At 35.1% G+C, this 26,221-nt stretch overlaps 1 protein-coding gene across 1 annotated transcript in view; it reads right to left on the bottom strand.

Annotated features, from left to right (window-relative positions):
* LOC110460110 (disco-interacting protein 2 homolog C-like) overlaps positions 1–26,221 on the bottom strand; it is a 114,104-nt gene that overhangs the window by 22,823 nt on the left and 65,060 nt on the right. Inside the window, exons 5-27 of the mRNA XM_021512834.1 lie at positions 24,640–24,867; positions 23,609–23,752; positions 22,576–22,634; positions 21,617–21,674; positions 20,601–20,674; positions 19,588–19,711; positions 18,522–18,613; positions 17,662–17,772; positions 12,389–12,512; positions 11,777–11,880; positions 10,879–10,981; positions 10,342–10,406; positions 9,594–9,687; positions 8,794–8,913; positions 8,006–8,120; positions 7,615–7,754; positions 6,922–7,139; positions 5,592–5,719; positions 4,554–4,638; positions 4,182–4,280; positions 3,215–3,347; positions 1,923–2,041; positions 1,409–1,489 (exon numbers count right to left, since the gene is read on the bottom strand). Coding sequence (XP_021368509.1) covers positions 1,409–1,489; positions 1,923–2,041; positions 3,215–3,347; positions 4,182–4,280; positions 4,554–4,638; positions 5,592–5,719; positions 6,922–7,139; positions 7,615–7,754; positions 8,006–8,120; positions 8,794–8,913; positions 9,594–9,687; positions 10,342–10,406; positions 10,879–10,981; positions 11,777–11,880; positions 12,389–12,512; positions 17,662–17,772; positions 18,522–18,613; positions 19,588–19,711; positions 20,601–20,674; positions 21,617–21,674; positions 22,576–22,634; positions 23,609–23,752; positions 24,640–24,867 — 2,618 coding nt within the window. The remainder of the gene's footprint in view (positions 1–1,408; positions 1,490–1,922; positions 2,042–3,214; positions 3,348–4,181; positions 4,281–4,553; positions 4,639–5,591; positions 5,720–6,921; positions 7,140–7,614; positions 7,755–8,005; positions 8,121–8,793; positions 8,914–9,593; positions 9,688–10,341; positions 10,407–10,878; positions 10,982–11,776; positions 11,881–12,388; positions 12,513–17,661; positions 17,773–18,521; positions 18,614–19,587; positions 19,712–20,600; positions 20,675–21,616; positions 21,675–22,575; positions 22,635–23,608; positions 23,753–24,639; positions 24,868–26,221) is intronic.

The following is a 26,221-nucleotide window of genomic DNA, read 5'->3' as shown; positions in this document are numbered from 1 at the left end:
AAAAAAAAAAAAAAAACAATTCAAAATAATCAAAACATAAACCAGACTCCAAAGAGGACTTGTAGTCTAGCAGGAAAACAAAGATAGTTTGGCTCCCATTAAATTTTAACAAAAAACAAAACAATTTTGTTTTGAAGTATAATTATTTTGCTTATTAAAATAAAAGTGTTTTTTCAATTCGTTGACCAATGTTCTCTTAATTGTGTGTGGTTTTTAACTTAATTGTGTGTGGTTTTTAACTTAATTGTGTGTGGTTTTTAACGTAAATGTTAACAAATAGAAGATTTGTAGTCGAGTTAGACTATAGACATATCTCAACTTGATTGCATTCTTTACCGAAATACAAGACTGTGAGAAAAAAAATTATGCAGCTTTCTTGCTCTGCCATTTTGTCTAAAGAATGTCATCATTTACATTGTAATTGTATGTTGTTTGCATTCAACTTCAAACCAGAAACAAATTGGGTAAATGAATCATGCTTATTTCTTTTCCCATTTTATGGTAAAATCTCATTCTTTCAAAAAAAAATCTGTTCCATTTGTGGTTTTGTTAAAATAAAACGAAATGCAAAAATCCTCCAGCCAGTACAAGGTAACAAAATATCCAACAAACATTAAGAACATTGCAGAAAATATGAAAATGTGAAACAGGTTATTTATAACAATTACGTGGGGAAACAGATTTTATACTTGGGCTACAACAACATTGAAACAAAAAAATACAACTAAAAAAAACCAAAAATACCAAAATAATACTAAACTGAGAAACAAAAATAAATTCACAACAGTAAAAATTATGCCATAATTCCATAGAAATACCATTTAAAACCACAAAATATGTTTAAAATAAAATGCACATTATAACATATTTAATACAATAGAGTGAATATTTTTAGGATGTGAACATTTTGGCATTTTTTTTACATGTATATCTTACTGTGCTAAAATATCCAATATTTGCAGAGGTTTTTATATTAAATTGAAAGTATTAGACAACAACAAATTATTGAAAATCATTAATCAGTCTTCTTCATAATTATGAACATCAAGATTATTGAAAATATAAAAGAATATTGATTGAAAATATTCCACCCTAAAAATATTCATTTATACAATACTCAATATTTATCTGGAGTGTTTTCGGCAAGGAAAATATTTTTGAATATTACAGTCTAAGATAAGTTTATAATCCAAATAAAAAATACAGATTTTTGATTAAGTATTAGATGTTGTGAATAGTCAATAGAATGAATGGTGAACAGATTTAACAGAGGAAAACCTCCAATTCCAGATATATTATAACATTCTATATTGATTGCTTGACAAAGTATATATGTTTAAAGCATTCCAAAATATTTTCCTTACTATCAGGACAACCAGCTTATGTTTTCTTTTATAGAGTTACCTACCTTAGAATTGAGCAATGTATAGATATTGTGGTCCGGTGTAGACTGTGATCGCCAGCGTAGGATCTCTGTGAGGAACTGGTGCTGTAAGATAGACAGGTATACACAAGTAGACACACACTGGTCATAGACGTCCCGAGATCACATATAGATATATACCCATGATGATGATAATGATGGGAAGTGATATTAGAAATAGACATTCTTTGATCTTTAACAATCCATGAAGAAACCTGAAAATTCATGATGTGCTTTTTAAATTTTCAAACTTGATCTAGGAACACAATTACTTATTCCAAAACACATTGAAATAATTCATTTTATTGTTTTATTTTCAACAAATGGATTTTTTAAAGTTTGATTGAAAATTAACATTTTTATGAATGAATTTTTAAGTCAGATTTAGCATGTAAATTTCAACACCTGATGTTCACTTAGAAAAAAAAAAACTGCTTCAGAAAATAACAACTTCCCTTGAATAATTTGATGATGATGATGAAAATGATATTTGCCGTACCGGTACCTTTCGAGCGGAGTCCGAATCCTCGTCTGACACGCTCAGTTCTCTCCCCTGTGCCCAGGCCATGCGAGCCCCTTGTACTATGTTCCCTACATGTACAGCGGAGGGCGTGACATCTGTAATCAAATAAGTGGTCACAATTATACTGTCCCTATTTCTGAATTCTAATCTGATAGAAGTCTTTCCATATATTATGCAATATGTAACAGTTGCGTTACAATTCTTTCAAAGTTTTACACTTTCTAACCATTTTCTAAAATTTACCAAGAAGCCCAAGACTGTGAATAATAAGTACCATGATTTTCCTTATAAATAATCACAGTAACCTGTACATTGCAAATGAAAATTTTAGTTTCGGAAACTTGAAAGAGACGTATTGTATATGCCTGGAATGTTTCACTGTTCACCAGTTAAAACCAATTAACCATGTAAAAATGCAATCCTTTGAATTAAAAACACCGTACATTAATAGCCCTTATGGTAAGGAAACATCTTTTTTGGTTTTCCTGATTAATCAGGTTTCACGATGGTGACGCAGAGTGAAACATGATTAATCAAGAGGAAACAAAGAATCATATTTCCCTACCACAGGAGCAATAAATATTCTGTTAGACCAAAACAGAACAATAACACAACAGTGAAGATGCCAAGGCTTCCATACCATTGTTGTTATCTGCTTCAGTTACTCGAAACTCAGTTGTGGCGCCTCTGGTTTATTTCCTAGAGATGCTCAGAATAAAGGAAATATGACTGGAGGAACACGAGCACACGATAGGGTAAACGTACAAGATGTTATATTTCCCAGTCATGTGATCAATATAATCCAATCAGACAAGGTGTAATAACGTATAGTGTAAGCTGTATATAAAATAATTCGAGGTTCTTATATACCACTTTATCACAACCTAGTTTGCAGGTCGTCTCAAAGTGTTTCAAAAATTATTATCTGTGGTTATAGGGCCTTTGCAACTAGCCAATATATTTCTCAACTCCCTGGCGAGCATACAGCCAGTGCTGCCATTTCGGCACTCACAGCTAGCATTCTACAATTCTAGCACTGCCCATCCACATAATCATTTACATCTAAGTAGACTGGAACAAGCAGAGTAAAGTATCTTGCTCAAAGATACAACACAGTGCCATGACTTGAACTCGCAACCCTTCTGTCACGAGCCTGGCGTCCTACCACTAGACTACCGTGCTTCCTGTATACTAGTAATGGCCATCATAATAAATTCCCTTCATTACGCAGGGCACAGAGCAGACATTATTTGGTAAACAGTAGGTACCTGGCCGGTGTTCCCGAGGTTTAGGGAGGTTGGTTACACACGTATGAGGACACATCAACACATTGGCCGGGTGTAAAGATCCGTCCAGGAATTTCTTCTTTGTCTCGTGGAGATGAATACCACCAAGTGGTGTCTGCAAACCAAGAGGATTATATAGAAACATTGAAGTATCAAAATATCAATTCCTAGGCTCAACTGATAAAGTCGATGTCAGGCAAATGACATCAATTTTCCAAACAACATATTCTTAAATCGGAAAAGTATTTCTTTGGTTTCTTGCCATTGAATCCAAAAGTGTTAACTTTAAAATTCATTAGTCTTAGTATTTTTGGAAATATCTTCCATACAATTTTTTTCATTTATTTAGCAGGGTTTGAACAGAGAGTCCAGGGACCGTATTCATGAAATCATTCTCGTGCTCAATCATGGATTTTGTGTTCAAGCCGAATTTCTTGTTTCAGTTATAAGTTAATAGAACATTTTATTTTTACAAATATTTGGAAAACAATTTGAAAAGACTTAAAGCCAAATACTGTTTTTAATGTTTACACTTGACTTTTTGATCGTTTGACATGATTTAAGTGAGTTACAAGAAAGCTGGTTTGAGCACAGAATCCATGCTTGAGCATGAAAACGGTTTCAAGAATACAGGCCCTGGAGGAAAAGTAAGCGAGTTGTTATACTTTACAGTGCTGATCTTGATTAGAAAAGTAGGAAGCAAACAGTCAAGCATAAGGCAACTCACATCAAAGCTGATACAGCTTAATACTGCATAATTCTTTTCTCAACTTTTATTCAATCTCATTATGCCAAATTTTACATTTTCGATTAGTGCTTGGCAATTCAAATTTTAAACAAACCTCCTTACCTATAGATTAATAGACACAGGCTATAATGCTGTATACTCAGATAATCCAACATAACTCTAAAAGGACATACTGCCCTAGATTTGAGAGGCTTTACTTACCTTGGGGAGATAGTTTGGAGGGACTAGAGCTAGGCAATACACCCCTACTTGGTGTATGCTATCTACCGCCTGGAGAACTCGACTCATCCACTGGAAACTCTGAAAAAGCATTGAACACATTGTAAACCTGACAAAAAAAAGGTGCATATAGTCCATAAGGTACCGATATAATTGGAGAATGGTTTTGCAGATGATCTGGTAAGGCATTCAATTAATACTGTAACAAGCCAACTTACCAAACTGAACAGGAGACATGCGAGGTTTGGATAAGTGCTTTTACAGTATCAAAATAAGCTATAAACTGGGGATGTGAACAAGGTTCAAATAAATGAATGGACATAGAGCGGCCAAGATAATCTGTAAAACACTTACCTCTTCCTCTGTACAATCAGGTCGCTGCTCTGCGATAATCACAATTCTCTCATCTTTCAGCACTGGTATGGAAAATACTGCAATCCTGTGAAACAAGGGAGATAAATCTTCAATAAGATTCATCAGTTTGGAAATATGTGATAACAAAGTTATACTTTCTACACAAACAATGTACGTATTAAACGTGTCGCAACGTTTGTCATAGCTTGACAAAGCGTCCAGTCGGTCTTGAAACGTTGCGACACGTTTAATGCGTACATTGTTTGTGAAGAAAGTGAAACTTCGATATCAAGGGAAATAAATTTATTAATATCTGCTAAAGCTGACAGATTTGACGACTGAATTCTGTTGATTAATGAGTGAAATGACAAAAGTTATGTTGAAATTGGTACCTGGTAGTTATTCAGGAAACTTTTTGTGGCCTGGTGTAAATTAATTAGACGACTTGTGTCTGACTGGTATTAATTAACTAGACTTGTGTCTGACTGGTATTAATTAACTAGACTTGTGTCTGACTGGTATTCACATTCATTAGTGTTACACTGCAGCATAATATGAGGAAATAAGAAATCATTAAAACATATTAATATTGCATAGGAATGTAAGAAACATATTAGNTTTTGCCCCCCCCCCCCAAATTCTCATACTTGGTTTGTCTGTGTTTTACGTCCTTCTAACAGCTATGGTCATTTAAGGACGTGCAAGGTTTTGATGGTGGAGCACCGACCTACAGCCAGTACCTGGCGACTGCCCCACGTAGGTCTCGAACCCGTGAGCCATTGGAGTAGGGCAAGTGATAGCAGAATGTCAGATGCCTTAACCACCCCGGCTCCCTCTCATACTAGGACATCAATGTTAAAACCGATAGATCAAAAGATTTTTTACATCAGATTCGATAACAACATCTCAATCCAACATTGTCACTTATAGCCATACACACTAAAAAGTTGTATTCAAAGATACAACTTTTAACGTAAATACATACTGGCATGTTCTTCCCTGTGTGAAGACATGCTGGTTTATCGTGAACATACATACCTCCCTCTGTATATGAATTTCATTGGTTCTACTGCTAACACCGTGGCGATGATGTCATCTGTGTTATGTCTGCGACCCGAGACACTCATCAAACCCTCCTTACTGCCACACACAAACACCAGACCTCCCTGAAACACAACACATCGGTTATATTCATCAATGGAGGACAAGTATTTTGGTCTTCACACACGCACCACTGTTCTTTTGGAAAGTTCACTTCCCTCTCACGCAGATTTCTATTTTTCCCTTTCCACATCTGTACTTGTACGTATGCCCTATTCCTGTTTTGAATTCATTTCCTGTGTAATAGAGCTTAAGTTGTGAAAACAAAACAAGCTAAAATTTCAAATTTTACAATAAACACCAAATATATATTTGAGAGTTAACAAGTTTTACAATAAACACCAAATATATATTTGAGAGTTAACAAGTTTTACAATAAACACCAAATATATATTTGAGAGTTAACAAGTTTTACAATAAACACCAAATATATATTTGAGAGTTAACAAGTTTTACAATAAACACCAAATATATATTTGAGAGTTAACAAGTTTTACAATAAACACCAAATATATATTTGAGAGTTAACAAGTTTTACAATAAACACCAAATATATATTTGAGAGTTAACAAGTTTTACAATAAACACCAAATATATATTTGAGAGTTAACAAGTTTTACAATAAACACCAAATATATATTTGAGAGTTAACAAGTTTTACAATAAACACCAAATATATATTTGAGAGTTAACATCTCTTAAGTTTTAAAGCAATTACTTACACGTACAAACCTCTATAACACTAAATAAGACAAAACTGAATTTCATTTTTGTCCTATGTCACTTCTGCATGTTCTTCTGGTTGAGGTAAACAAAACCAATACAGTAGATTTCACTTAATATCACTTCTCATTTGTCAGAGAAAAACATGATATTAACCAGAGCATGACATAAAAAGAAAACATCTTTTTCTGACCATTTCTGATGTCAAAACCTTGAAGTGACCATAATTAAATGTCCAAGTGTTATGGTTTTATAAAAAAGATCGTTTAGTAAAAATATTTGAAACTGACACAGCTTTTCTTTATTAACAGTGAAATAATCGTCTTTTATTTGTTAATTTCATTGATTTGTTGGGACAGTTGCCAAAATAAAGTGATATCAAGCAAAATCGACACCAAAACAAGTGATAATATAAGAATTGAATTACATACATTTTATCGCAGGAAAAACTGTGCATCAAGAAAACATGATAATACCAGAAAAGTGACATTAAGCGACATGCTATTAAGTGAAATGTACTGTATATTGTAAAAACAAGACTTACGGGACCCAGAAAGCCGAGAAGTCCGGTCCTCACATACATCTTCTCCCCGGCAGACCGGCCGTCACCGTGGAAGGGCTGAATCTGGAAAGTGTTACTAGTGATTCCCTGTAGGCCCCAGTACCCGGTGCCCGCGTAACCAGAACATACGCACAGCTCGCCAACCTCGTCCGTCTTACAAAGTATCGGCGGTCCTTCTATTTTAATTACCACCATCACAGCTACAAACAAGGAGACATGAGACATTGTTATTACACAATAATATGATACCGTCAGTTTTATGGTAAAGTTACAAGACAAAATAAGAATTTCTATTTATTCCAGGTTACATATTAAACCAAAATGAGCAAAAACATAAGAGACGTTAGAAAGACAAAAATTCCATCTCTTGATTGTTAGATCTGATGTGTTACTTCATTGTACTTCATTATATAGGTTAAAATTCACCCCTGCCCCTAAATAACCCTGTAGCCCATACTGAAATATTACTTTGAAAACACTAGTAGTGACTTCTCCAATATTCTCCAAGAAAAATTTATCATGAAATCAAACCTACACAAAATGTTATTTTACTAGTACAGAGAGATTCTCTTATCATTTGATCAAGAAACATAGCAAGGCCAACTTCATATACACTGCATTATAAAATGGCACTTTTTATTGAGAACCTCTTTGACCTTAGTGACCTCTACTGACCTCCTGGCATGACCTGGCCACAGTCTTGAAGCGTGAGTGAAGTGAGGCTATTCTCAGTGTCGACCCGCACCACGCCGTGACTTAGACCCTGCATTGACAGGATACCTCGTCCTGTCTTACTGGCACTCGTCTTACCAGGCCTACAAACATAGGTCAAGGTCACATCATAATCAAATACAAAGGTCAGATAGTACACATGTCAAGGTAAATCATGTTAATGTCATATACAAATATCAAAGTCATACCTTATACATACGGCAACAAGTGGGTTGTATGAACACATTAATGGTCAAGGTCACTACATAATGTCAAGGTCATATGTAATATACTCAGTTAGAAGTCTGATCATGTACATGAATTAAGGTTAGATAACCTGGGTGGAGTGACTCACCTTCTGATGGAGACAGTGAGGGCCTCTGAGGAACTGGCATACGGGCAGATCGCCTCCGACTTCAGACCCTTACTTTGGAACGCGTTGAGGAAGGCATCACATGATGTCAGGGACCCTGTCAACAGCAAGTGTACTGGTTATCTCCCTTATCGAGTACATGAACAGAGTTAACAAAAGGTTTCAGAATGTTGACAATTCAATTAGTGTTGCCTGCTCTTTGTTTTGCAAAATTTGCCTGAAAGTTTTATTTAAGAATAAATTCCAAATTTTATGCTTTTTCAATATTCATAACAAATATCTATGGAAAGAAGAAAATGTCTGTAAGACATAAATGCCCCCACTCACGGGACGGATGGGAAGGACATGGGCAACATTATATGCCCCCTCCCCCCCATTTTTATGGCGGGGGTATACAAATATTCCCAAAGATGTAAATTTGTACACGAGGCTCCTCAAATGAATGCAAATGTTAATTTCTTGCCAATATAAAGTTACTTTCAGTATCAAAGTTATATTGTAATATTGTAAATTGTTTAATAAAGAAATTATTATCGTAAACTTCCCATTTCAAAATAAAGTAGGGTTTTCTTACTGAACTCGTCTCCAGTGACTTAGCACTCAGCTATTGAGAGGTCAGAACCATGCAATAATAGTTGTTGCATCCATACGTCACGTAAAATCTTAGGTTAACATTATATCTATATCTGTTTTTTTCTTTCTTTTAGTCCTTTTTCTGAAGTTGAAACATTAATTGCCTTTGACACTATTGGACTGTAGAGGAGACTTACACGGATTGGCCCCGTCAGCCACCAGCAGCAGCCGTAGAGAACTAAAGTTGACATCCTTGTGGTCCTTCTGTGCCAACAGGCCCCAGTGCATGTCTCGCGACTTGACAATTCCAACGGAAGCTGTAAATAACACCAAACAATCACCATAAAACAGGTTTTAACAAATACAAATCCTAGAGGACACGCCGTTTTAGTCTGTTATTGTCAAAAGTTTAGTTTGTCATTCAGCAGAAAATTCCTTACCAGGAGTTAGATATATGATTTTGCTATAAGCCAAGAATTCACAATCTTCATGTTTTTAGTTAAAGAATTTACAACAGTAGAAAAATTATTTGTACAATATTAACATTAAGTTTTTGTGGACATTGAAGGAAGGTACACATCTAGCTGAAAACGAATACCCAATTAGGACTCGAACATTTTATCATTTAACTCATTCACCCCTGAAGACACATTTCAAAGGTTGGAAAAGTTCATTATGAAATTTTAGGGGTGAATGAGTTAACCTTTTCGTCACTATGTAACTTTAGTAGACTCTACCATGCATTGCTATGGATGAGCCCATTATCGTTTACAGTGTTGAAAGGGTTCAGTCAACAACAATTATCATCAGCTTGATATTCTTTGCACATTCATCTTTTTATATTTCTATTTGTACTGTAATACAACTTGGTATGAGTAAGGAGATATGTTTCAACACTGAGAATACCTTCAACAAAAGACAGTTTTCACTGCAAATTCTTTTCAACCCTAAGGCCAAGTGAGCTAAAAATGACAAAAACAATCGATGTGTTGCTCACCTTTATATTTTGTTATCATTTTCATCCAGGACGCTGGGTCAATCTTCATCAGGGAATAAGGTATAAATATCACATGCATGCCATTAAATACACTCTGTAACAGAGAAAACAAATTTGAAATATTATAATGCATCATAATTGAATGAACCAATATCTTTTATTACAAGTCTTTAAAAAAGTATTATATAACTGATATAGAATAAGCCTATCTTGGGATTTATGGCCAAAAATCAAAAGAAACCCATATCCTCCTTATTTCTACTCCATGGGCCAATGGCATACAGCATTTTCCCAGCAATAAGCCCATGCCTGGTAATAAGCCCACCCATATCTATTGTCTATCAGAGGAAATGCCAACATATACTTTTTCATCATTCTGTAAGAAGCCAATCCCCTACGTTGCGCCAGTGATTATGTGCTGGCCTATAAGGTTTTACCCCAGGTTAAATATAGTAGTATGGCAACGAAATGTCAGCACCATTCCCCTATTAATATATCTTTTTCTTTTCCCTTCGTTTATAAGAAACAAAGCCAAAGTCTATTTTCTTGATTAGAAACATATTGAAGTGGATCTGACCATTATTTCTATGGAACCCCATCATTTACAAGTATGATGCATTGTTCACCTTTTGAAACGTCCCTTTTTAAAAGGGTGGAAGAAGATTGCTGTACTGAAATTCACTGTTAATGTTCTTATTATTCCTAGCGACAAATAAGTAACTTTTTTTCCACTCATGATGAAACTTACACATAAAATACCATGCCATAGGCCAACGTCTCTTTTGAAATCTAGAACGCACACCATCACTTCACCTGTAATGAAGAACGTGAGTATATAAGGTTATACTGAAACTGTTCACCATTACACCTCATATAGCAGTTAGAAAGATTGGATATCAGTTAGAATGGGCTGATGGCAAATGTTTAAAGATTAATCGCCAAATTATTCAGAGTTAAAATGACATTTAACATTCGCCGACATGTAACTATGTTGCATAGAACTTGTGGAAGATTCCAGGATTGATGCTCTGGATTCATGCATTTGAGCAACCTCAAAGCTAATATTGAAGAAATATTGATTGAAAGTCAAAAAATATTCAGATAATATATCCATACAGAGCCAATAGCCATAGACAATTCATTGACTTTTGGATAAATCTTTTGTTGAGCCCTGAACTTTTCCCATTTATTAACCCATTTACCCCTAAAGTCAGATTTGAACCTTACAAAATCAAGGACTGGGCAAGTCCAGTTTAAATATGTAGGGGTGAATGAGTTAACTCACCTTCTGTATAGTTGGAGGCTACTGTAAGTGTCTGGCAATGACACAACATAGCACTGCGGGTGACCTTCACCCCTACTGTACTCCCCTCCTTACTCTGTGTATACTGTAAAATAGACACATATATATTAGTACCACAACATAGCACTGCGGGTGACCTTCACCCCTACTGTACTTCCCTCCTTACTCTGTGTATACTGTAAAATAGACACATATATATATATATGTTACCTCTGCATATCCCTGTTACTCTTGACGGCACAGACATTTTTTTCTGATAAATGCATCTGATTGACTTAATAGGCAGAACTGTCAAATATTTAGCAATAAACAAAGAATTCTATCTAATTACTGTGTACTCAGTTTTATAAGATTTCCTTAAACATCCATGTGATTCATCAGTGACTTTATGTAAAAATACCTAAAACTAGTGAAAGGTAGCATTTTATTTTTGGTCCAGGCATGTCTGAACACCTTGATATGCCAAATTGTCCATGGTTAACCTTGTTCCTGATCTTTGCCTGCTATTTTCAGCTGCCTTAGTTACACGAGATAGCACTGCTGGTGACCGTCACCCCTACAGTGACTGCCTTCCCTTTGGTACCATGTTACTTACTGTTTGTACATTGACATTTGTGGTTATTTTAATTCACAGGACCAAACAGTGATGTAACAACCTTGTTAAACGGATTCTTCCTGTGTTAGTTGGGAAGCTATTGGATGTTTTGATTTGTTGACGTTGAGTCAACAGGCTGTTTTGGAGGAGGGTGCCAGTCTTTAGGAGGTTTACTTGCTGTGATGAGATACACTTACCTCTACATAAGCAGGGATATCTTCCGACTGTTTTGGAGGAGGGTGCCAGTCTTTAGGAGGTTTACTTACTGTGAGGAGATACACTTACCTCTACATAAGCAGGGACATCTTCTGACTGTTTTGGAGGAGGGTGCCAGTCTTTAGGAGGTTTACTTAGATGATCTGTGATGAACCAGCTAAGCTTAGGCCAGCCTAGAAATAAATCAGTACATTGGAAACAATATATCCATTGTCATTTTTTTTCATGTGTAAATAGGTTGACATACTTTCATACTTTTTTTACAAATCTGTTCTCACGGATTGTCATCTTCACCGACAAAAATTAAGCTGGAGAACTTAATATGAATTGGTATTTTGTCCAAGTATGTGCATATAATATAGTGATTCATAGGCAACAAGGTAAGTCCCATTAAAATTTTCTAATAGGATTTCAGCAATATCACAAGCTGAATGACTGATATACTGTAAACGAACAAATTTTAGCGGTTTCCTAATTTCAGTGCTTTTCACCCTTTAAACATCGCGCTAATGTATGATTGCGCTTCCTAAAAAGTTTTTCCGAACACTTTTCTGTTCTATATCTTGCAAGCGTGCCAATTCGTCAATGATTTGCTAAAATTTGTTTCCACTGAAGTAAGTACTCTCAAAGTATGGGACACTGAAGTTATTTTCCGCGTCACGGAAGTCTACGACGTCATACCTTTGAAGGCTGCCACATCGCCGTTGGATGATTTACTCATGCCTTTATGACAAGCCTCCGAGGTAAGGGCCCACTGGACGTTCAGACTGCCCAGGAGAAAACCTATACCTTGTCCTCCTGCGTCCTGGGGAAATAAAAATCACCTTTATAGAAACAATACCAGCGGTAAGGAGAACCAATCTTGTCTTCAAGTGTCCTTACAGAAGGTGATTTCAAGTGGGACAGGGGTTTCAAAATCAGAAAATTTACGAAAAAGTGTAGAATTGGGATAAAAGGAAGGGAGATCACTCTGTGTCTCTATCGTCGAGATATGGGTCAAATAGATGCTGGGGGTTCAAAATCAGAAAATTTATGAAAAAGTGCAGAATTGAGATAAAAGGAAGGGAGATCACTCTGTGTCCGTTGTCGAGATACGGGTCCCGTGGGGGTAGGTAGGGAAGGTAGAATTTGTTTAACCCTTAGTTTTGGAGCTAAAAAGATGGATGTAGGTAATGAACATGCATACTTAAGTTATGATAATTATTACTAAAATGAAATTCATATTTATATACAAGAAGATTAAGTAGTTTAAGGAATTCCCTGCAACCTGGAATGTGATGTAAGCTGCAACTGAATGTCAACATAATACAAAAGCACTTTATTTATTTTTTTGATACAATCTACAAATAAAAAAATCAAATTAAACTGCAATGTTTAAGAACTATTCATTTTTTAAAATGGAAAGTATTATCCATCTTCTATTTGATATACAAATTTTAACAGTTTCAATTTTAATACCTATTGTCATATTATTTAATGTTGAGAAAACACATTTTATTTAGCTATGTAAAGCAAGGACAATACTGCCGGAGTTTTTGATGTTTTATTTTGGCAAATTGAACAATTTCACATCAGCTAATAATGAAGCATTTTTTGTTGATGAAAATATCTGAATTATTAAAATCTACATACCTGGTAATAACTATATCTTATCATTGGTTTTTTTACAATGCTCTACATGTTATTTGGAAACAGGAGGATCACAAAAATTTGTATTGTTTTCTAAAGTTCAATACAACTGAAATCAACAATAAACTGAAATCACTATATATTTACAGACAACAAAATCACAGTCAATTTACAAGGCAACTATATCCAACTATTGGTATTCTTCAAACCAACTTATGTAATAATTGTTAATGATCTACATTTAATGACTACTGTTAATTAGTCTACACTATTAAATTCAATATCTATAATAACTAAAAGAGATGGCTATTCCAGAATTAGATTTAGTGAGGCAATGGGACAGAATAAATAATTAGTTATGTATGGGTGATGTGATTATTCCAAACCATCAAACTGTTTCTTACAAATACACATTATCTATCTCGTAGGTTGACTTCTATTAGATTAAGACTGGAACGACCCTGACCAATATTTTTTCCATGATAATTAATCAATGATCAACTGAAAAATTTCCATAACTAAATTAATGTCCAATTAACCCTTTCACCCCTAGGTAACTTTAGTAGACTCTACCATGCTTTGATCTGGATGAGTCCATTATGGTCTACAGTGGTGAAAGGGTTAAGACAATTGTAGAGTAGGGGAAGTTTCTATGGTGTAATGTTTACCGACAATAAACAGTACCTATAGCTACAGTAAAGTTCAGGTCAGGAGTGACAGCCAAATGTTAGTTACAGTGACCTTACAGTGACCTTACAGTGACCAGCAAAGCAAATTATTGTTAAAGCAGCGTTAGTCGATATGTCACATGCAATATTTAAATGATTATCACAATTGATCACAGTCTCCGGGTGGTAAATAATAACGTTGTCATGCTCAATAATCCAGTCTGAATAGCCAAGAAAATCATTAAAGCAGGCTAATACGCTGATTATTCTTTCTAGTCTGCGACTCTTAGAACTGCTAAATTAATTTATAAAAACATTCTTCTTCACATAGAAAATACATTCCCTCTAGTCTGGAGCTAGTAGCTAGAAGTACTTAATATACTAACACATAGAGATTTACTATATAAGGGGTAAGGTACACTTAGTATTATGTCTTTTTTCACACTTACTGAAGAACTGATATTACAGTCTATACACTACAGTCAGATTCTCATTTTATGAGATCAGGAAAAAAAACCTCCTAATTTTTTATAATTTCATCATTCTCATAGAGTTGTATAAAGGAGACATGATCAAATCTTACGAAAATAAACATAGAACTGCACGATATAAATTGCAGACTCAGGAACTCTTTAAACCAAATATACGTATATATTTGTTTTATTAATGTACCTAATTAGAACATGTAGAACTATTATCAGCTTCTTCTGTACCATTTTATGACATCCTGTATTACAGTAGAAATTTTACATCCATGCAGAAGAAAAATCATTCAAGATGCTACATAAAATGCTCAAGAAGCAAATAGAAAGCCATTCAAATGTTCATATCAGCAACTCATAGCAATGCATCGTTTTGCAATAAAACAGTAAATAAATAGTTTTATAACTTTATCACTTGTGTCATTATGACATTTTGTCAGTTAATTAAGATAATGTCATATCAAAAGTTAAATTTGAAATATGCTTATTTGAATTCCCCACAAGAACCAAAACGAAAAATTATTTCAGCAATAAAAAAAATAAGTTTTTGCTTTACAAAATGCCATGCTTTTTTTTCTCTGCTTCTGTAAATCATAAGTTCAAGTGTTCATCTTTATTTACAATTTGACTCGATTAAGTTGTGAAAGCTCACTACTTTTACAATTTGACTCGATTAAGTCGTGAAAGCTCACTACTTTTATAATTTGACTCGATTAAGTTGTGAAAGCTCACTGCTTTTACAATTTGACTCGATTAAGTCGTGAAAGCTCACTACTTTTACAATTTGACTCTATTAAGTTGTGAAAGCTCACTTCTTTTACAATTTGACTCGATTAAGGTGTGAAAGCTCACTACTTTTATAATTTGACTCGATTAAGTTGTGAAAGCTCACTACTTTTACATTGATTCAATATTCACTGCTTTTCCGAATTTGATAGAAAAATGATTCCCTTTTGGAAAAAGACAAATAAAACACTAATAATGAATTTAACAAAAAAAGTTCTACCTTTGCAANCCCCCCCCTCTTCCCTCCCATCCCTCCCCCTAATTAAAGCTACGCCATACAAATGCTAGATAAAGTCAAACACAAACACAGGACTTAGACAAGGCGTGTTGTCTTCACAGTCAAAGTAGCACACAATGCAAAAACACACAACAACAGGACATTTTGAAAAACAAATAGTTTTTGGAAGTGAAATGTTGTGGTTAAAATGAGTTTATTTCTTAACTTACCTTGCTATCATCAACAACAACGGGCTGAAATGAGGGAAGCTTGGGACATGAGGATATAACAAGGGGGGATGATGCAAAAAAATAAATCATGGTAAATATATGCTTAGATGCATCTTTTATTTATTGATTTGAATGCTCAAATCAGTTTTCCAAATCAAATCTTCGGAAAAACTTGTTCAAATTTGATCAAGGTGATTTGATATTGAAAAAAGGAGATTTCAAGTGAAAAGTTCTAAATGAAAATTTGGGAAATATGTTGATTATCTAAATGATATGCGAATATTCTACCATCTGGCATTTGAGGATTCATGCCAGTGTTAAGAAGTTGGAAATTATATTTGTTAAAATTTCATTAAAACAAATAAGTTTAATTTTTTAAATGCTTGCTTACAACCAAGCCGTGTTGACCCAGAAGTGTTTGTTATAAGCATTTGTTATGAATGCTGTTAATACGAGTACAGAAAATAACTCTGGGAACGTTACTGACTTTATAACGCGTCAGGTAGGTATTTATAGGATTTTTTTTTTACATTATATAGTATTAATAATGATGTTTCACACCGTAACTGACTTTGTAAAACTAATTGCTAGGCTTTTATAAGATTTTTTTACATGAAAACATTATGGATCAATAATGATGTTTCACAAACATGTAGATGTTTTGTTATTTCAATACCAGATTTTAGGCAAAATAGCACCACAATTCATACAGGGTGTTACAATTTTGGAGCTCAGCTCAGGTATCGATGAATATGGTAATTTAATATTAAAACATTTTAATGGAAAATATGTAATTAAAAAATAGATAGATAAAAACATATGTTTGATAAGTATTGCAGCTTAACAGCAGGTATTGTTACAGATCTCCTGTTTCCATACCCAAAGTTTGGATATTTCATTATTAGTGTGTTTACAGGCAAACACAAATGATCACGTGTTATACTCGGGGTACGACGGCCAACCAATCATTACACAGACTGAACCAGCCAACGCCCACTTTACGATTTAAATAAAACATTAATATATATATATATTGTAAAAAAAGATGTGGATAGATGTGAAATAGCAGGGAAATCAAAACGTCGCAAAACAGGTGAAGAAACTGTAGCCCATGACAACTACTAGCACAACAAGACTAGCCCTGGTAGTCATTTCCCTGTCTACAACAGCAATCCCCCCGTCCTGTCACACTAAAGCCGATTCCAAGACATACCGAATCAGATACTGTGGATAACTATTCTTAGAACCCATACTGGAAGAGCTCTAGGCTAGCGAATTACATTTAATTTTCATTTTCATGCAAGTCTCTTGCCATCCTATATAGCTCACATGGAAAAAGCATGGCTGTACTGCCCAATTGGTTTTGTTTGTAAGCTTTAAATCTTTGAACCTCTTGTGATTTTCTCGCGATGCCTGTACATGAAGGGACACATGCAATACTGTTTTTTCCCCAATTTTGTCATGATGTGTCATGTATGTTGACTGTCTATAGACAGACCCATGTTTTGTGAAGCAGAGACAGGGTATTGTATTTACCCTAATTATGTCTGGAAAACTATTTTTCATTTACTTTCTATTGAAGGACCCATGTATTGTTGTGTTTAGAGGGTGCTATGGTGAGTGTCAGTCAAAGATTCCTGTACAGTGCCTTTCTACAGAATGATCCATGTATTGTTGTGTTTAGGGGAGACAGGGTGCTATGGTGAGAGTCTGTCAAAGATTCCTGTACAGTGCCTTTCTACAAAAGGATCCATGTATTGTTGTGTTTAGGGGAGACAGGGTGCTATGGTGTGATTCTGTCAAAGATTCCTGTACAGTGCCTTTCTACAGAAGGATCCATGTATTGGTGTATGTAGGGGAGGCAGGATGCCAAAGTGACTCCAATTCTGTCAATATATTTCCTGTATAGAGGGACCTGTACATGCTGTGACCCTGTACCTACCCGTCGTGAAGATGGAACCTCCACAGGGACAGGCACCACACCAGCCAGCAGACAGCCATAAAACCCACAGCTGAACGAGATCGGGTCGTTGTTTGGATACACCAGCGCCACCTATTGAGGAAAGGACAAAGCAAAACATGTTTCTTATTGATATTCAATTTCGAAATATGGTATGATAATGATACATATATAATTTTAAAGGTTAAAGAAAAACTGTCGCCACTTTGCATCCTTTAGCTCATCTAACTATTGAACAGAGCCAATCTTTGGAAATCAGCAGCCTGTGTCAGATCCACAGACTAATCCTGCAAGTTTCAAAATTAGATCAGACCCGTTTAAGGATGAGAAAAATAAAGATAAAATACCGGTTTTCTCAGGCCTCAAAAAACACCTCTTGATTGTAACAGCTGACCTTTTCACCAAGCTCAATGTACATGACATACAGGTTTTTTCATCAGCTACAATGTTTGGTTCTTATTTTTCGGGGCAAGTTGAATGATAATTAAGAGCATGAGACATACAAGGTGCCCGGAATCTATGCAGCATGATATGGTCACATTATACATCAGATTTGTTTCTGGAACAACCCATAATTCTTCACTGTTGATATGAATACAAAACCAAGGACAGTTCCATGACAAGGCGGCAACTGTTACCTCAGTAACACTCCTATTTGGTTATAACGTGATGTCACAAAAGTCATCAGTGTGCGACCCTTTTCATGTAGCTGATTAATAATTTCCGGAAAGTCTAAATGTGATGGGCCGTTTTATTCTATGACTACAAGTAACAGCACATATAGCACTTATGTGATAAAGTCGTCACAGAAAACTAATCACGAAATTTGCGCCGGTACGTACCCGGTCACCAGGTTTTATTCCTCCCTCGCCTTTCTGCCCCACCTTGTGGAGCATGGTGTAGGCAATTTTATGTGTACGACTCAGCAGCTTTCCTGTAAAACAAAAATGACAGTTAAAACTGGGTATCAACAACAGGTTGCTCTCCCATACTTCTTCCATATTTTTGTACAGCCCATTGTCTGTTACATAGTTTCCTGCTTTATGACAATTGCCTTGGTTAACCAATTTCTTCTTTTCCATAAATTGATATCTTAGAAATACAGCCGTTTCTAACAATTCTCATTTTTAAAATTAGCTGGGAACAGAACCGCCAAAATATACATAGCTAAAAGCCAACTACAATATTTTTATTGTTTTTTAAATATGCATAGCCTCACTCCCCAAACTTTGATGGGAATTGAGGTAAACACAAAGTTTAATCTAAGAAATGGCCCTTTAGTCTAACCAAAGTCACTGAAGTGGTAAATAGAGGTCACAGTGACCTATATTTGATATATTGATGTAGTACTCCTCAAGATATACCCACATATCAAGTGTGACAACACATGATGTCACACAGACGGACAGAAATACGAACATTTAATGCCTGCCCCTCTTTTCCTTTTTTGGGGACATACAGATGTAAACATGCAATATTTTAACCAATATCCTTCCCAAAGAATCATTTCTTTGTGAAATCAATTTGCCTCCAGGTCAGACCTAGTTATCTCTGACGTAAATTAAATCAGTGTAAAACATACATTATCTGACGTTTTTCACAATATTCCAGTGCTTCAAGAAACCCCCAAATGAGTGCTTTTCACCTCCAAACAGTTGGTTGTGCCCCCAGTTTTCAAGAATTGCCATATTTAACTTAGAACCTAAGGGTACAGAATCACCCCCCCAATCCAAAATTCAATGGGAACACTGCTTTTCCAGAATCAATTGCAAATATATAAGAAATATATATATAGAAGAGATGTCAATATAGCATTTTGAAAATTGAAGTATCTTTTAGCATTGCTGCTATGGTAACTGTTGAAGTATCTTGAAGCATTGCTACTATGGTAACTGTGACGCTACACACCGTAAGTGAGGTTGATGGAAGGTTTCCCGTTCTGGTCGAGGACCGTAACAGCGTTGGCCTTGTATGTAGAGGACCCGTATCTTTGTAGTGCTGCTTCAAGGTTACGGGGAAGGCCAGACGGCACCTGTAGAAAGCCATACGTCAGAAACATTATTTTTATTCTACTTTACCTGAAGAAAGTAAAGAAAACTCCAAAATGTCATAAAATTTCAGCAACAATGGGTTCTTAGTTATTTCACAGTTGAGAAGACTCGGAAAACTATTAGAGATTAAGGGAAGTTATGTTGGGTACTGAGGTAAGAACACTTAGGCTGTCATGACTCAAAACATTGGCTTCAAGTAAAGAATTTGGAACAATTTCAGCGTGTGAAATAACACCATACAGCATGACGTCTGAGTATTTGTGAGTCACAACTTGCACTAGGAGATACCATGTCTGACATCAAATGTTCTCTTATAGAAAAATTCAAACTAAAATGTGTTTTTTCTGGAAGATATGGGTTAAATGATAAAATCATGTGAATAGATAATGATTTATATTTGATGTGATACGAGACTTTTCTCAAATTTTATCCATTCGCTGAAACTCGACAACTGCTCTTTGGAAAGGGTTCCCTTGACTGAATATAATAATAGAACCTATCCCCATCATCTATTGAGAACGGGGTATCTAACCCGAGAGGCTCTGCCGTGTAATGGACACTAAAAAATCTTATCACAAGGGTTGGATATCCTTGTCTTCAATAGATTGATTCTTTTCCATATATTGACCAGAATTGCTGAAATATATGCAAAATATTCATCTTTTAACACACAATTAAGGAAACAATTAGGCCTGAAATTGCGGTAATTCATGACGTCACGTCTTTGTTCTTCCATTGTGATGTCACTATGCGTGTAAGCTGTCTAGCCCTCGGAGTAGATAGAATTCTCTAGCACCAGTAAAACGGGGGATAAACCTGTCCAATGGGAAAGAAATATCTATCATCACTTGTCGGATATCCTCTACTTACGACCAGCTGTTCTCCGGGTACTGGTGTGAGGGTGCTGCCCTCTGGTTTTGGGGCGTTAGGGTCAGGCTGAGGAGCTACAAAACAAAGATATTCAGAATAAATTTTGTGAAACATCAACATCGCCACCACATTTCTTATTCTGTATATAAGTGCAGTTTTTATTTATTGTAACAGTAGCCTTTAAGTTTTAATTTTACTTCAGGCAGTGAACTTAAATTTCAGTAATCTCGGTACTGAAAACTTATAAAATTTCATCCAAATTTGGCAGAAAATGAGGATGGCAGAGGGGTGACAATCCAAGTCTATTTATAGACCCTGACTAATAATGTTTTGTTTGAAGTATGTTAAAGAAACAAAATTTGAGAAAGTTTTTGGAGAAATATTTAATTTTTCTTAGAGATGACATAGTACAATGGTTAATAAACACACCCATAGGGTAATCCCCTGCCACATTCCTGTATCAAACAACATCTACACATTTAAAAAAAAAAAATGGTGTGTGTGTTGGGGTAGAGCGATAAGAGAAGGTGGCTAAGAAATTCATCTAGCCATTAAGTTATAGAGCAAGATGTTCAGGAGACTATTCTTTAACCTTGGAGCCAAACCTCAGGTCTTTATACTGTAAAACACTCAATTTTTGCGTATACATATTTTCGAGATTGTGTTTCCGACGACTTATTTGCGTGGTTTTTAATTCACAAAAGGAACAATAAAAGCTACCTGTTCCATGTTTAACAGCGTCTGAATAAATGTCCCGAAGATATTTGAACTCACAACCGTCTCTCCTTGCAAATTAACACAAAAATATATATCTCGAGAAATAAAGGTAATTTACAGAAACCTTAAGTAGCAGGGTAAGTATGCTGGTGGTAAACACGTAATATGAGAAATAAAGATAATTTAAAGAAAACAGTATATAGCAGTAAGTTTGTTGGTAGTAAAAACGTATCATGGAGATGAGCTTTCGGCAGATAGTTTGGAGTAAACAACTGTTTGCAGACTGGTGAAGTAACTACCTTCTAAAGCGTCATCCTCTTCCACGAAGTAATCTTTCAGCGGTTTTCTCTTCGGTCTCTGTAAAAACAAAGTCAAAGTTTATTTAATCATATACAGTAATTGCTAAAATACTTAACAGATATCTTACTTTCTCTAAGCCAGTCGTGTCCAGTACAGTTGAGGGTAACCCCTGGTGGACAGTACTATATGCTCAACGCGATATAAAAGACTATTATGCCTGGATTTGATATTAAAACTTTTGTGGGAGGCACCTGTAATTGATAATATGCCAGTGGTGGGGTCAAAAATAACTTCACATTTATAAGCAACCCCTTATGAACAATGCTCATTTAAATATTGATCAAGAACAAAATTTCAGACTTTTACTCTTTATAAAATATTGATCAATTTCAATTAAGACAAGCCTATCCCAAAGCATCAGTCGTTTGATATAAACAGCAATAATTCATCCTTTGGTCTTTGTTTTTTTTAATTTGCCCTGTGTTTTTGAATTCGGCTTCTGTTTTTTTTTTTTTTTTTTTTTTTAATTTGGCTTTTTTTTTTTTTTTTTTTTTTTTTTTAAATTGTACAATTCTAACTTTTCCTGCTATACAATACAGCTACAATGTTAGCCCTTTGTGAGTTAACTTGAGACTGGGAGGTACAAAGGAATGTACACTTACAACATTTTCCTCTTTCTTGGAGGGAAGCTACTGAATCTTAAAACATCAATTTTGATTTTTGAAATCACATGATTTCCTTACATCTTGCATTTTCCTCACTTTTAAAGTATTCCTTGTAAAGTGGCATAAACTATGGCGTTTCACACTATTATTTGTAAAATAAATACAACGTAAGTACTTATTATTTTTTGTCAATTTAATAACAATAACTGAATAATCATTTTAATTAGAAGACTGACTTTACGCCCTGCTAGTGGTTTGATAAAGGGAGATAATCTGACTGTCACCTCACTTACCTTCAATGTGTTAAGCAGCTGTTGAATTTTAGCTGAAACTTTACCTTGGTGGCGTGGACCTACAAAACATGGTCAAAATAAAATTTAACACATTATCCAGATCTTCTTTTGTCACTTGCATTAAAACATTAATTGTTAGTTTCTGTGCTTGATACTTTGGACTGCAGTTTTATTTCTGAGGTTTAAGTTGCAATAAATTAGTGTATTCAATATGACAGCGAACACATTTCTAGTAAAATAAAATAACTCTATGCGACCAACAGTCTTGAAATCTTAAAATTTGTCCCGTATAAATGCATAAATAACAAAATATCATATTAACACACCAGTATTTCACACATGGCTTTTATCAGAAAGAATTCTTGCTATCTATAAAGCCAAATACACACTTCTAAATCGGTGAATTAAAATTAGCCCTATTTGACACATGGCTTTTATCAGAAAGTATTCTTGCTATCTATAAAGCCAAATACACACTTCTAAATCAGTGAATTAAAATTAGCCCTATTTTACACATGGCTTTTATCAGAAAGTATTCTTGCTATCTATCAAACCAAATACACACTTCTAAATCGGTGAACTAAAATTAGCCCTATTTTACACATGGCTTTTATCAGAAAGTATTCTTGCTATCTATCAAACCAAATACACACTTCTAAATCGGTGAATTAAAATTAGCGCTTTCAAACCAATGACGATATGAATGTTAGCGTAGATTTTCACTTTATTACGAAAGATTAGTGTGCTCAATATTATTTCTGAACCCCTGAAATATCTATAAATAGATCTTGCAACAGATTACACATGAGTTAGTTCTTAGGTAAAAAGTTATGATTGGTCTACGTCATGTATTCAAATGATTATTATGATTTTTTATTTTCCATTTCAAAGCTTTGGAATTGAAAATGATTAATGGCTAAACATTCCAATCAAAACAGCAAGTCAAAGTTGTTTGTGCCAGGTCTGCAAAGCGTTTGGACAAACTGAACAATTTTCTTTAATATCAAGCACTTTGTCGACCAGGATAATTTACCATCGTCCTGGAGACCAGAAACATGACCAGTGGATGTCATGCGCACGGATGAGAGGTGAGCGGGAGCATAATGGCCGACGCGATCTGCTTGGCGCATACTCTTGGCATTGTTAGTGACATCTGGTTGCTGTGGGATTGGTTGTGCTAGGAAGGACAAACACACACAAGACCATGATCAGTAATGTATAAGAGGTTGTGGGGTAAAGGTCATCAAATCATCACATATTTTGTGAATGAAAACTGCATAACTAAATTTTGTGAAAAAAAGGGATTATTAATTAAGATTGTATTAGGTGCATAAAGAGGATTCATTGATTTGAAGTTTATTTTTGAACTGAATGTATTCTTTCATATGTACTAATTAATTGAAAATGGAAGAAATTCCTCAATCTATATCAAAGATTACACCTAGTATTTAACATCCAGCTACCTTGGCTTATTGATGTCTTTATATATTCTAACCAATAGCCATACTGTTCGAGTTGCAACATCAAACTCTCAAAATTTCAAAATATTTTATCAAATTTTTAATCCATCAGTAAACAGTAATGGTAAGAGACATTTACTAAGAGACATTCACCTACTGACAGTTATAATTTTTACCCTCCAAATATTTATAAATATGCTAGCATACCACAGAAATGTGTATCCCATCATTATTTCGTATCCTTGAGTACTTTTAAAACTTAGGAATATCAATTAAGGTTTGAAATGCATCTTTTTTAAACATTTAAACACTGTTCCGTTCAAACATATTCCATGATGCGCGTTCGCAACACAAATGTAAATATTGTCTGTTAAATTACACCACAGGTGAAAAATTAATCGGGCTTTCAATAGCTAGGAATTAGCTTTCAAAGGAATTTTTTACCGATTCCTTAAGTACGTTCCATTTAAGATTTGACCTTTAATCTTAAATTCCAACTGGAAGTCATATCAAGTAAACCATTATGAGTAAAACCCTGTCATCTGTGACCATGATATTATCCAAACTAAGCCCTGTACCACTCGACTTTGTCAGGAGCACTCACAATGTCTGGAGCTCTGGAGAACATCTGCCAAGGCTTGGCGTGACGTGTTTCCTGGTATGGCGTACGCCGCACTGTGTGGTCGCTCTCCTCGCCCTCCTTGGTGATGTGGTGATGCCCCAGCGTCAGAAAATGACGACGAACTTGCGCCACTGTCACGGAAACGACCGCCGCGGTTAAAGTCCCGGGATACCTCTTCCCCAAATATGCTATCATCATCCGAGGAAGAATCTGAAATTTGTATCAATATGAAATATAATATTAACATTAAAATATTATAACAGCACAGCTTTCAACACTAAGACATTAACTTAACCCTTTCACCCCTATGTAACTTTAGTAGACTCTACCATGCATTGATCTGGATGAGTCCATTATGGTCTACAGTGGTGAAAGGGTTAAGTCAAGTATCAGGTCTATTACATGAAACCCAACTGAAGTGACACAATTTGTAAAAAGACAATTGGAATAGAAAATATCAGTTTGTATTTCTGAATCATTTTGTTCATTAACTACACATTGCCTGTTCCGGAGAACACATTAAAGTGTGACAATATTACACAAGATGCCCATGAACATTAACGGTCACCGGAGTCCTACAGTATTTATTTTTGTTGTTGAAATATGAAGTGGAGTTAATGGTGTCAATCATCCCTACCAATTTGAGTAAAAAATAGTTAAGTATAACCTTAAGTTAAGTTTGTCGCGACCATGAGTTGATCATTCCTAGACCGAGGTTCAGTTAAATCGGCCTATTAGAACTTGATTTTAAGTTTGAAATAGTTTTTTTCAAAATGGCGGCCGTGGCAGCCATATTGGATTTTTGATCGACCCGAAAAATAAAAACACTTTGTCATGACCATGAGTCAATCCTTTCTACCAAGTTTCAGGTAAATCAGCCCAGTAGAACTTGACTTAAGTTTGAAATAGTTTTTTTCAAAATGGCAGCCGTATTGGATTTCTGATCGACCCGAAAACAAACAACACTTTGTCAAGACCATGAATCAATAATTCCAACAAAGTTTCAGTTAAATCGGCCCAGTAGAACTTTACTTTAAATTTGAAATAGTTTTTTACAAAATGGCGGCCGTGTTGGCCATATTGGATTTCTGATCGACCCGAAAAATAACAACACTTGGTCAGGGAGATGTCAGTAACATTCCCAAGAAGCTTCAATGAAATCCCTTTGCAGTATTTCAGCTTAAGTTGAAATTGTAAAATGTTAACGGACGACGGATATCAATAGGTCACTAAATGAGCTAAAAGCTCAGGTGACCTAAAAAAAATCCTCTTTTCTGTAAAGCAAACAGCTTGTGCTGTACATCAGTTTCTTCACGATTATAGTTCTGTACCACAGTGAATATATAAACCCCTGAATGAGTCAAGTCATATAAAATTACAATGAGAACCTTGAAAAATTTGTACCAATGACACAAACTGAGAATGTTAAATACCATAAAAGAAAATACCCACAAATGTTTTAAGTAATACAGAAATACAATTCAGAATTCTTATGACCTCAAAGAGTTTGAAACCATTGAAAAAAATTGAAATTTTAAATAAAAAAAAAAAAAAAAAAAAAAAA

This window comes from Mizuhopecten yessoensis, unplaced genomic scaffold, assembly GCF_002113885.1.
Source record: "Mizuhopecten yessoensis strain PY_sf001 unplaced genomic scaffold, ASM211388v2 scaffold10323, whole genome shotgun sequence".
Taxonomy (NCBI): Eukaryota; Metazoa; Mollusca; class Bivalvia; order Pectinida; family Pectinidae; genus Mizuhopecten; species Mizuhopecten yessoensis.
This window is presented reverse-complemented; position numbering and strand designations above follow the sequence as displayed.